The sequence below is a fragment of the Daucus carota genome, chromosome 4 (genome assembly GCF_001625215.2).
Source record: "Daucus carota subsp. sativus chromosome 4, DH1 v3.0, whole genome shotgun sequence".
Classification (NCBI taxonomy): domain Eukaryota; kingdom Viridiplantae; phylum Streptophyta; class Magnoliopsida; order Apiales; family Apiaceae; genus Daucus; species Daucus carota.
The window spans coordinates 33,686,425-33,698,548 of NC_030384.2; the positions used below are offsets into that span (position 1 = coordinate 33,686,425).

The following is a 12,124-nucleotide window of genomic DNA, read 5'->3' on the forward strand; positions in this document are numbered from 1 at the left end:
CCGCCAAATCTTTCCCGCGCTCACCCCCATATTTTCACAAAGAGGGTCCTTCACTTCAGCTGCCGCTAAGTGTAAACTTAGAGAGAGAAACCACAGTAGAGAGAGAAACAAGTGGAGATTGAAAAATGTCTGGATGGGATGAAGGAGCCGTGTACTACAGCGACCAAGCTCAGTTCCCCCGCGGCGCCGGCGATCCGGAACAGGCGGCGAGTCGCCACACGGTGCTCCGAAAGTTCAAGGAGTTCATTCGAAACTTCGCGCATCAAAATCAACCTAATGTGTTTCCGTACAGAGAGAGCCTTGTTCAAAACCCTAAGTTCCTTCTCGTTAATCTCTCCGATCTTCTCAATTACGATAAAGACCAGGATCTCCGTGATCTTCTCCGTAAAAACCCGGCCGATTACCTTCCCCTGGTATTAACATTTTCTAAATCCCTCTATTGATTATTAGTCTCGGGGACCGGAGAATTTTATTCATTTATCCAGCTTCTAGTTTAGTTGTGCTGATGTGGATATTGACATTTTTTTTGATTATCTAGATTATATATTTATATTTGAGAGATAAAGTGCATATGACATTAAGAAGCAATTAGTTCCTCTTTTTTTTTTTGTGTGTGTGAAAGTTATGTGATTTTGTGAATTATGTGTAGTTTGAGACGGCTGCTGCTGAAGTTTTGGCAAGTTTGAGGTCTAGGGTTGCTGGTGAGACTGGGGAAATGGAGGAGCCTGAGACTGGGGAGGTGCAGATCTTTTTGACATCAGAGGAGGATCCGGTGTCAATGCGTTTGTTAGGGGTTAGTTTAGTTATTTTTTTAGTTGTGTGGTGTTTTGCTGTTATGAGTTTATATTCTGATTTTTTAATTAGTTATTTATGTCTAATGCTAGGCACAATACATATCAAAATTGGTTAAGATATCTGGGATCACTATTGCTGCGTCAAGGACTAAAGCAAAGGCAACTTATGTGACTTTATTGTGTAAAAACTGTAAGAATGTAAAAGTGATTCCTTGCCGTCCTGGCCTTGGAGGGGCAATTGTGCCACGTTCATGTGACCATGTGCCTCAGGTGTTGTTTTCATTGATTTGATTCTGAAAGTATTTGTTATTGGTGCTTTTGTAAGAGTGTTAACTAAATATATTGCAGGCTGGAGAAGAACCATGCCCTATTGATCCTTGGATTGTAGTTCCAGATAAAAGCAAGTATGTTGATCAGCAGACTTTGAAATTACAAGAAAATCCCGAGGTGAGAGTTAAAATTGTTCAGAGTAAACTCACATACATTAACTCGTAGATTTATGTGCTCACAATTTAGTACCGTTGGTATGGATAGGATGTACCTACTGGTGAACTACCAAGGAACATGCTTCTTTCAGTCGACCGGCATCTGGTGCAAACCATTGTTCCAGGCACAAGATTGACGATAATGGGTATTTATAGTATCTTTCAAGCTGCCAATTCATCATCATCGTATGTCTCTGTTTTCACTATCATTTATTTCAATTTTACTTCTGTTTATAATTTACAGAAAATTGTAAATTTTATGTGTAATTAGCACTAGATTGTTTAATATTTCATTTGTATGATATCGTTGAATTTTTATGCAGCCACAAAGGAGCAGTTGCAGTTAGACAGCCTTATATAAGGGTTGTGGGAATAGAACAAACAAGTGAAGCTAATTCTCGGGGGCCTACCAATTTCTCTGTAGATGAGGTAGTTATTATGAATATTATATACTATGCCGACGTTAGTTTGTTGATTTCTTTTTATACAGTAGCATAGGCTGAGCTTTTGAGACGTTTTGGATAGTACTATGCTAATACTTTTCATTGGGTCAATTTTGCACCTTCCTCATCTTCTATTATTATAAGTCGTTGCATAAAATTATAAAAAACGTTAATAAGTTTTAATTAGTATTTTTTTAAATAATTATAAGATAGAGCTGCCAGTGGTAGCTTTGTTACTGAACTATTGGCATTATTTAGATTTTTTTCATAATGCTCTAGTTGATGATCGATTTGTTGTTGGCTGAAAAAAAACTGATTGAGGTGGCCGTGTTATAATAATTAAAATTTTGATAATATTTTATTTTTTTTGAAATTCTTTAAATATTGTCTTCCATTGAGATATGAATTTCTTATCCTTCCATATCCAATTTCTGAATTCTTAATTAAACTTCTTTGACGCAATAGAGAGTCCAAGGTGCAAAAAATGTTCAATAGGCTTCTATAGTGCTGTAGGGTAGCGAACCTGTAATACATAGGACATAATGATAAAACTAGAATTATCACCATAGCCATTTTGAACATAATATTACTAACATCCTGGACAAGGGTTCCCACGCCCCCCCCCCTCCCCCCCCCCCCGTCTCGTGGTGGTCTAGATGATACTCATTATCTGAAAGTGGAGCACATCATATCTTGTTGTGTTTGGCGTTTCCATTTCTTACATGGCTCTGTCAATTCCAGATAGAAGAATTCAAGAAGTTTGCTTCAGAAGGTGACCCATATGAAAAAGTATGCTCCAAGATTGCTCCCTCTATATTTGGCCACGTTGATGTGAAAAAAGCTGTGGCCTGTCTCTTGTTTGGTGGATCAAGGAAGGTAATTTTGCAGTTTTGACGGTTGAAATTTACCTTGTTACTTGTCAGAAAAAACTAATGATATACTACAAGTGACAATTGTTCGTATTAACTAATTGCCTCTGTCAATTCAGGTTTTGCCTGATGGTGTTAAGTTAAGAGGGGATATAAATGTGTTGCTTCTGGGGGATCCATCTACTGCTAAGTCACAGGTCTGGTTACAATTTATGATACATATTGCTTTAAAATTCATAGTTGGAGGCTTGTAGCCTTCTACATACATAAGATTACATGAATTTTACATATTTAAAAGAACTTAAAATTTTATAGCCATGCATATAAAGTTAATATTCCTGGTATTTTTTAATGTAGTTTCTTAAGTTTGTTGAAAAAACGGCTCCTGTAGCTGTATATACATCTGGAAAAGGTTCCTCAGCTGCTGGTCTTACAGCCTCCGTAATTCAAGATAGCAGTTCTGTAAGTTTGTGTACTAGCTTATGCATAATTCGCCGTGCTGTTTCACTTTATCTATTTTGTTGTTAACTATATGATTTTTTTTAAATAATTAAATACAGCGCGAATTTTATTTGGAAGGAGGGGCCATGGTTTTGGCAGATGGTGGAGTTGTCTGCATCGATGAATTTGACAAAATGAGGGCGGAAGACAGGTGCTCTATTATTAAGTTCTAATTTGATGGCTCCTTTTCATTTTATGTTTTATTTAATACTTTGTACATGTGGCTCAGGGTTGCCATTCATGAGGCCATGGAACAGCAAACCATTTCCATTGCCAAAGCTGGTATAACAACAGTACTGAATTCTAGAACATCTGTACTTGCAGCAGCAAACCCTCCATCAGGACGTTATGATGACCTAAAGGTTTGTATGATTATTATTGTTCTAAAAACTTATCTCTTCTCTTTTGTGCTGCTTATATTAACAAGTTCAACTTCCAGACTGCACAGGATAACATTGACCTACAGACAACAATTCTTTCAAGATTTGATTTGATATTTATTGTGAAGGACATCAGGATGTACAGCCAAGACAAGGTACGAAATTTATGTTTTTTAGCCCTTTTTCTTTTGAGGTCATTGTGATTCAGTACCTTCCAAGTTTGAGGGTAACGTTTATAATCCTTACCTGCTTAGTTCCTGCAAATGCACCTTACTTTTAAGAAGGCAGTGTGTCTCGGGTACATAAAAATCCATCTAATTTTTGTTTTATTTATACAGAATATAGCTAGCCATATCATCAAACTTCACGCATCTGCTAATGCAGTCACAGGAGACACTAAAACTTCTAAAGAAGATAACTGGTTAAAGAGGTGCACAGCACTATTTTTCTTCATATTTTATTATATTTGTACAAGCTACTTGGTTGAATCAAACTTGGTTGCTAATTTGGAGGTACAATAACCAGGTATATTCAGTACTGCCGGACTGTATGTCGTCCTCGCCTATCTGATTCAGCAGCCACATTGCTGCAGGAGAGTTATGTTAAAATTAGACAGGTACACTATTAAAAGTATCAGGCTAGATATATGTTGAACTGCGGGATTATTTAATTAGTCTATTTACTTCACTCAATCTATACATTGATAGTTTTATACATCGATATATGTTTTAGCTTGTTGTTAATATGGTTCAACAAAGTTTTGGGTTTGAGTGCTCCTACCCCCAATATGATCAATAATTTTTGTAGTCTTGTCTGTCTGTGAACAATTTTGTAAGGTTGATAAACAGTTCTTGCTTTTTTTTCTTTTGAAAATGTTTTGGGTTCAAAGTTTTGTTAATTTGTGTACTGGTATCGTGTTAATATGTGGATGTTAACAATATTTTTTGTTGTCCTTTTGCCTTGGGAATCAGGATTCATCATTCCCATTGTATAATTGTTGGATTTTTGTTTGAAGTAGTAAAATCATCTGCTTACCAAAATATAATTGTAGATGGAATAAATAACTAGCAACTGGGAATATGTATACAAATAGGCTGTAATCCATCAAAATTTGAGCGGCGATGCTCTTCTGAATTGGCTTCACCTATAATATTTGTGGCAACTGTTGATAAAATTGCTTGTTACATTCCATCCAGAAAATGTCCCCTCTGTTTTATTGGTGATGATACCGTACAATGTCTTTGAATTGATTTCATTACTGCTATCACATTAACAGAAGTAGTCTGTGTGCATCGAATTAGTTCAGGATTTCACTTTTGAGCCCCAGTGGTTGTTCTTTTAAGTTTACAAGTGCACAAAATGAAAGGAGTGGCGAGAGATTGATCCTTAATCCAATTTTGTTATGGAACAAGTTCCCTGTATATAATGATTTTCCTAAAATATTTGTAGGATATGAGGCGACAAGCTAATGAAAATGGAGAAACTGCAGCAGTTCCAATTACAGTGAGACAGCTGGAAGCTATAGTGAGATTGAGCGAGTCACTTGCAAAGATGCAACTGTAAGTTCATGACAAGGTTCTTTTCATCTTTATATTATTAAAGAAATTTGAAGAAAGAATATCTATCAAAGTATTGTGTTACCCATTCCAGTATCATGGCGTTTGAAGTTTTGTAATCTTTGGAAAAATACAAAAGAACTGGGACTTAGTTAATGATACTAAATGTATAGATATCATTACCTACAAGTTATCTGTTAGGTTTTGACATAGACACTAGCAACGGTTAAGGGTTACACTGAACAGTATTGACAGAAAATTGTGGAAATTAGCCACTCTAAGTTATGAAAATATCCAATTTTCATTGCTATTTAAGCAATGTATTTTTTTTTCCCTTTTTCCCCCTTAGTTTTTGCCATGTTGAGATTATTATTAGCCTGCATGACTAATGCAGCAATAAGAGATTCTTACGTTGACAGCTGACAATCGCGTGACAAACTATTTGATTAACTTAATTGTTGACGAACATACTTCAACTATAGTTGAATTTGATACGATACAAAGTTTCAAGGATACATTGCTCTGTATTAAAACATATATTTTTACTCCTTAATTTGGCTACATTGTGAATCCAGGTCCCATGTTGCGAATGATAACCATGTCATGGAAGCTATTAGATTATTCAACAATGCTACAATGGATGCAGCGAAATCTGGGATAAATCAGCAGATAAATCTCACTCCCGAGATGGCAAATGACATAAAGGTTTGGCAAAGATAACCTGCCTCGTCCACTTTACTTCTTTCACCTGTAGTTTTAAGCTCTTTGTTAATGAATGTTTGTACTGTATTATGTACAGAAAGCAGAAACTCAAATAAAGCGAAGAATGGGAATTGGTAGCCATATATCAGAAAGAAGGCTTATTGATGAACTTGCCAGAATGGGCATAAATGAATCCATAGTAAGTGTCCACACATTCTCAATTGTATCCGTCTGGTTGCATTAGTGTGAATCTTACGATTGACTAGATATGTGATAATTTTGCTGAAAAAGGTGATAAGCTGATGTATTATTTTATTGCAGGTTAGAAGAGCGCTGATAATCATGCATCAAAGAGATGAAGTTGAGTACAAGAGAGAAAGACGGGTTATCCTCAGGAAAGCTTAGTATATGGTGTACAAACAATGTTTTAGGTATCAGTGGCAAACATCTGCCTTCCCCTGATTTCTTTGTTAAACCACGCTCAACAATATAGAGTGCTTTATTGGTTAAAAACGCTGCAAACATTGATAGCATAATGTAAACGATATGCTGATGTTCATCATTTCTTATTTTTCTTGTCCTTTTCTAGGTTTACAAAACAAGAAAACGATAATCAAAACTTGACAAATCTTTTAAGCGTCTTAATTTACCGTCTTTCAGCATTGCTGTTTGTATAAGTATAACACGTAATATGTTGTTGCAAAAATGAGTGCTAATATATATACAGAATTCACTACAGAACTCATTTCTTAAAAAACTAATGTCCTGATTTCTAAAAGTTAAATAAAATAATTTGGTGTAAAACAATCAGTTTAATAATTCTCAGATTTATACTAAAATGTAATTGAATATGATGATCTGTGTAAGATTGAAAAACACAAAATATTGCGAAATCATAGTTGAACTTTGGAGGCCCTTGAAAAAAAATCTGCCTACTGCCATCATATAGATGTGTAGCAGCAATTCAACAGTTGTTTAAGGTGTTTGTTATAAAATAATTACATTCCGTCTCAGCTAGCAACAAAAATATAATGTTTAAACAGCCAATTACAGATCTCATCCAACATACTCTACTACCATCTACCCTGTTATATCATAATAAATTTTGATTTAGAAGTAGAAGCAGCAGCAGCAGCTAAATTGTGCACAATGTCCCTTATTTACTGTTGTCTTCCATGAAAAATCTTGTTTTGGGCCGCCTCATTTCTTTTCTATCCATTTACACTATTTTCCACATGCCCCCTTTGAGAATAAGGACTTCCCTTTAACCTGTAATACTTTAGCCCATTTTGTACAAGTGATCAGATATGGTGTCTGTGCAGGACGGATCTAGGATTCAAATCTTTAGGGGCACCAAACGAATTTTTGAAAAACACCAGTATATTTTTATATTTTATGGGGGCAGTTTCATAATTTTGTAAAATTTAGAATGGTGAAAAAATGTCAAAAAAGTTTTTAGGATGACACGTGTCCCATGCTTCTTACTAGATCCGTCCCTGTGTCTGTGTGCATGTACAGGTTGATTAAGTTATTGTACTTTCTTGATCATCGTAGGAATTATACCTGAAGATACGAAAAAAGGCCTTTTGCACAGCAGTGTTAGACTGATGTGCTGTCATTGCCTGAAGATTGTAGGCCGTGGAGGGTGCGTTGAGCCTGAGCCCATTGCGCCTCTCTTTCCTCCTTCGAAAGCTTCTTAGAATTGTGACCATTCTACATAAAGTTAGTTCATTGTTTAGAACCTATTGCAGTTTGATTTACAGTTTGTACTGTGTGTTTACTTAAATTTGTTATGGAAGTACCTTGTTATCTAAAGTGTCCCAGGCATGGCCCTCAATAATGTAGCGTGCGATGAATTTCACTATATCAAGAGGGATGTAAAAGATGACGCTGAAGAGCCAGATAGCTCCGGCCCATCCCCACCCGATCCCATGGATTTCAGCAAAACTCCAGTCTGCGTACACTGCAATGAGGGTAGCTATGAACTGGGCTATAAAGAAGGCGGTAACAAGCATTAGTCCTGGGCGTTCTGCGAATGACCAGCCACGAGACCTTGTCACGAAGATTAGTGCTTGGCTCACAATGCTGACTTGAAGGTATACAGCTGCAGTGATCTCTTCGTGGTTATTCTGAATTGACCTAACTCCGAAAATATCCTGCAACATTCAAATATAAGAACAATTACAAATAGGCCTTAGTTTACAACACTGTTATAAGTTATTTTTTAGAACAAAGGACAACTTACCGCGAAGATGTCAGTTTCAGCAGCCACGTAGTAGAACAAAACAGATATAAGAGCAAGGTATGTGCCAAGGGCAACACCGGTGGCAAAGATCTCCTGAAGCTTCCACGAGTCAGGCACGGGAGATGGCTTCACCCTGTCCTTTGAGATGGTCATAATTGTGCCATCATTCAATACGGCAATGATAAGTACCATGAACGGGGAGAAGTCAAACTTCCAGATGAGAGCAAGGAGCATGAACCCGAGCACTATACGGATTGTGATAGAAACAGCATAAATGGTATAGTTCTTCATCCTTTGGAAAATGGCTCTGCTAGTCAAAACAGCACTAACAATCACGCTTAGGCCAGGCTCAGTCAGAACAATGTCAGAAGCACTCCTGGCTGCATCAGTTGCATCTGCTACAGCAATACCAATGTCTGCTCTTTTGAGTGCTGGTGCATCATTCACACCATCTCCAGTCATACCACATATGTGATTTCTTTCTTGCAACTTCTTCACAATTTCATATTTGTGCTCTACATAAGGCCAAATTTGTGTTAAATTCTGACAGTATTAGTGACTATACATTTTGTACGTAATTTACAATTAAATTACCAGGGAATACTCCTGCGAATCCATCAGCCTTCTCAATGAGATCCTCCACGGGTATGGAAGAAATAGACTCATCGGTGCTTTGGCCAAGAAGAGAAGAGGAGGGGTACATATTAGTGCCCATACCAAGTCTGCGGCCAGTCTCTTTGCCAATCGCCAGCTGATCACCAGTAATCATCTTGACACTGACACCAAGTTCAAGAGCTCTACGGATTGTCTCAGCACTGTCATGTCTTGGAGGGTCAAATAGAGGCAATAATCCCACAAACTCCCATGGTGATCCTTTACTTTCCTTGTCCTTTTCTGGTACGGTCTGTAAATATCATAACGAATTCATCAAATCCATGTCACCTTACTTTATATGTTGTAACTAGTATGTACTAAATATTAAATCACCTGTCGTGCAACACCCAAAGAGCGAAGACCCCGGTTTGCAAAGTTGTCAATGATATCATGAGCCTTCTTTAATGTTTCTCCCTTGAGCTCACAAATCTCAATTATCTGGTACAACATAGACAGATGGGGAATGTTATGTTGAAATATCTAGTACTTTGCTAGTGCAAGTCATGTAGAATGCAACAAACTAGTTGTCAATAGTGATGGGAGTGTCGTACTTGTTCAGGAGCGCCTTTGCTACTCCTATGCCAATTGCCGGAGCTATCAATGTAGGTGATTGCAGTCCGCTTATCAACCGGGTTAAATGGCAAGAAATGCACCTCTTTTATACCAGCTCTGGCCTGCACCAAGTCCGAAGCAATGCAATTCAGTTGATTTCTATTGTTCAGAAAAATTCCAAAGTAAAACATGCAAGAAACAAGAAAATACCTCCTTGGGGTCACTCAACATATTAACTATGGAAGCATCAATTGCATCCTGATTTTCAACTCTGGAGGCCCTAGCTGCATACAGGACAAGATCATCTTTATCCATGTCCCTCGCAAAAACCTCAATCAAGTGCTTGTCAACAGTGAGCTTATTAAGGGTGAGGGTTCCAGTCTTGTCACTACACAGTATATCCATTCCAGCCATCTCCTCAATGGCAGTCATTCTCTTGGTAATAGCACCCTGCTCTGAAAGCCGGTGAGAACCAATGGCCATTGTCACTGACAAAACTGTTGGCATTGCAATTGGGATTCCTCCGATCAAAAGCACTAACAAATTGTCAATCCCTTGCCTGTAAGTTCTGTGTTGGATCGGATACATTACTATCACTTCAATGACAAGCCCCACAGCAATGGAACAGATACAGAAATTACCAATGGCAGTCAGCACCTGATCCATCAAGAACCATAGTCTGGCTTAGTTAAAGAGTGCATAAATAATCATCAAGAAAAACATTACTGCTAATATTTTACAAAGTACCTGTTGGAAGTGACCAACACTATTGGTACTATCAACAAGATGAGCAGCTTTCCCAAAGAAGGTGTGGATACCAGTGGCAATAATTACGGCCTCAATCTCACCTTGCTTGCACGTGGAACCAGAGAAAACTGAGTCACCGGGATTCTTGGTTACAGGAAGAGACTCACCAGTTAGAGCTGATTGATCAATCTTTAAAGGATCCCCCTCCAAAAGACGAGCATCAGCTGGGATGATATCACCTAACTTAACACTAACTATATCTCCCGGTACCAAAATTGATGCCTCCTGCTCACTCCATTTCCCATCTCTCAAAATCTTCAACAAATATATGGCAAATCAAATTTTAATGCCTTACTCAAATTATTTCCAAACACATTATTTTTATAATATATCTGCAATACCTTTGTTTTAGGAGCTAAACCTGCCATCAGAGCAGCAGCAGCATTCCCTGCATTGTTTTCTTCTATAAAACTAATAGTTGAGTTTATAATTAGCAACACAACGATACCAAGGAAGTCTTGCCAATCCGGTGCTTTGCCCTGCATTTTCGAGGATTTTAGTCAAAAAAATTAACAATTTAACCAAAAAAATAAATATAAAAAGGGTGGTACAAGAATTCTCAAGCTTACCCCTCCATTGGCCAAAGCTATTGCCATGATAGCAGCAGCCTCCATGACCCATGACAGAGGATTCCACATAAAACCCAAGAACTTTAGGACCTTGCTTTCCTGTTGCATGCAAAGAATTTATTAATGCAAAAAAAAAAAAAAATTAGAAAACTTACTCAGAGACCCTGCTTTATAAAAAACCAGTAAATATAAAAAGAGAAACTAGTGTGCATGCCTTTTTCTCTTCAAGTTTATTAGGGCCAAAGGTTTGAAGTCTTGCTAATCCTTCATCACTTGAAAGTCCCTCCCTTGTGCACTTCAATACCTTAAATACTTCCTCAAGGGGGATTTTCTCCTGCAACAAACGTCGACGACATGATTTAACAATAAAACGCAACTCGCTAAGGTCACCATGAAATGATAAAGGAAGTAAGAAAGATATATCTTACGAGATCAACTTTTTCATTTTTAATATCTTCCATGGAAATGTTGGAGGCCATTATTTACAAGAAAAAAGAGGACATGCACAACAAAATGAAAAATAATCTGAAAGACTGATCAAGGGAGAAAGATCGAGATGATACAAAGAAGAACACAGAATGTATGATCCGAATCTCTATCTTATCTCCCTCCTTTAAAGCCTAAGTCTTTCTTCTTCCCCTCCTCTTTCTAGTCTATTTATTCAGGCCTCCAAATCAACAAATGCTTTCTAACAAAAGTTGAAATGGAAGCCTCCCTTCTTATTTATTTCTTCTCTTTCGAACTTTAATATTTTCCATTTCACCCTACACTTACGCGGAATTCGGCCTGCCTATTACAGATTCCTATTTTTTTGTCACCTCCAAATTTCATGGATTACTTTTGATTTTCTTTTTTATATTCTTTTACTCTTAATAGATTGTCACTTCATTATATCATATATCACTACTGATCTTTTTTATTTATATAGGTTTATATGAATGACCATTTTAAATATTTATTTAAAAATATTCAGGGTATGAGGGGATTGAAAATCTTTCTCAGAAATCTTAAAGTATTACAAGTAATAGTCTCTCTGAGACACGACACCATGTTAAGTAACCAACTTTCTGCAAATTGTAAGCGTTGATGTGTACTTTCTTACAAGGGCCTTTTCAATGAAGAACAAGTATGACTGAGAAGAGAAAAATAAGCAAGTTCATATTGTAACCTTTGCAGTATGGTATCTATTTATACCTTGTTATTGTGAGTGATGAGATGCCTGATCTCTTATCCAGAAGTTTCCGCAGTCGATTTGTTTACACGTCATTTATTTTCATTTTAATTAATTAAAAAGACCATTTATGTCTTAAAGTTGTAGGTACTGATAGGATGTTGTCGTTGAGCTCTGTGACAATATCTCGCAATTTTCAATACTCTGGAGGAGGGCCAGACAAAATTTCGTCGAAATATCTTTTATGCAGAAAGGAACCCTTTAGCTTCTGGAATCTTTGATGTTTCCATCGAATTAGACAGAAAAAAAATGTTTTTGACAAGTGAAAAGCTGGCCGAGAGACAATGATCCTGGGAAAAAGCCTTATTAATTGATCTGTATCATCCAGGTGACATG

General features: G+C 37.1%; 2 protein-coding genes across 2 annotated transcripts; one reads left to right on the plus strand and one right to left on the minus strand.

Moving 5' to 3' along the window:
- Nucleotides 1–43: 43 nt before the first annotated feature.
- Nucleotides 44–6,310, plus strand: LOC108216116 (DNA replication licensing factor MCM5). The gene is made up of 18 exons (XM_017388796.2): nt 44–413; nt 650–793; nt 885–1,064; nt 1,143–1,241; nt 1,329–1,465; nt 1,603–1,708; nt 2,464–2,598; nt 2,711–2,788; nt 2,949–3,053; nt 3,152–3,243; nt 3,322–3,454; nt 3,532–3,627; nt 3,811–3,902; nt 3,998–4,088; nt 4,922–5,031; nt 5,604–5,733; nt 5,828–5,929; nt 6,052–6,310. Exons 1-18 carry the CDS (start codon nt 126–128, stop codon nt 6,133–6,135), a joined length of 2,202 nt encoding a protein of 733 aa, XP_017244285.1. The 5' UTR covers nt 44–125; the 3' UTR covers nt 6,136–6,310.
- A 305-nt stretch (nt 6,311–6,615) lies between these two features.
- Nucleotides 6,616–11,287, minus strand: LOC108216410 (ATPase 8, plasma membrane-type). Its single transcript, XM_017389164.2, has 13 exons — nt 10,986–11,287; nt 10,772–10,891; nt 10,558–10,656; nt 10,330–10,467; nt 9,929–10,243; nt 9,392–9,838; nt 9,181–9,303; nt 8,963–9,067; nt 8,570–8,879; nt 7,976–8,490; nt 7,533–7,886; nt 7,294–7,443; nt 6,616–7,007 (listed from the first exon to the last, which is right to left on the minus strand). Exons 1-12 carry the CDS (start codon nt 11,034–11,036, stop codon nt 7,330–7,332), a joined length of 2,691 nt encoding a protein of 896 aa, XP_017244653.1. The 5' UTR covers nt 11,037–11,287; the 3' UTR covers nt 6,616–7,007; nt 7,294–7,329.
- Between the last annotated feature and the right edge of the window lie 837 nt (nt 11,288–12,124).

Excerpts from the sequence above, each read along its gene's own strand:
- LOC108216116 (XM_017388796.2), top strand. The coding sequence starts at position 126 with ATGTCTGGATGGGATGAAGGAGCCGTGTACTACAGCGACCAAGCTCAG. Across the intron at positions 2,599-2,710 it reads TGTTTGGTGGATCAAGGAAG|GTTTTGCCTGATGGTGTTAA; the intron begins GTAATTTTGCAG and ends CTGTCAATTCAG. Across the intron at positions 3,054-3,151 it reads TAATTCAAGATAGCAGTTCT|CGCGAATTTTATTTGGAAGG; the intron begins GTAAGTTTGTGT and ends AATTAAATACAG.
- LOC108216410 (XM_017389164.2), bottom strand. The coding sequence starts at position 11,036 with ATGGCCTCCAACATTTCCATGGAAGATATTAAAAATGAAAAAGTTGAT. Across the intron at positions 10,657-10,771 it reads ATAAACTTGAAGAGAAAAAG|GAAAGCAAGGTCCTAAAGTT; the intron begins GCATGCACACTA and ends TGCATGCAACAG. Across the intron at positions 10,244-10,329 it reads GTTTAGCTCCTAAAACAAAG|ATTTTGAGAGATGGGAAATG; the intron begins GTATTGCAGATA and ends TATTTGTTGAAG.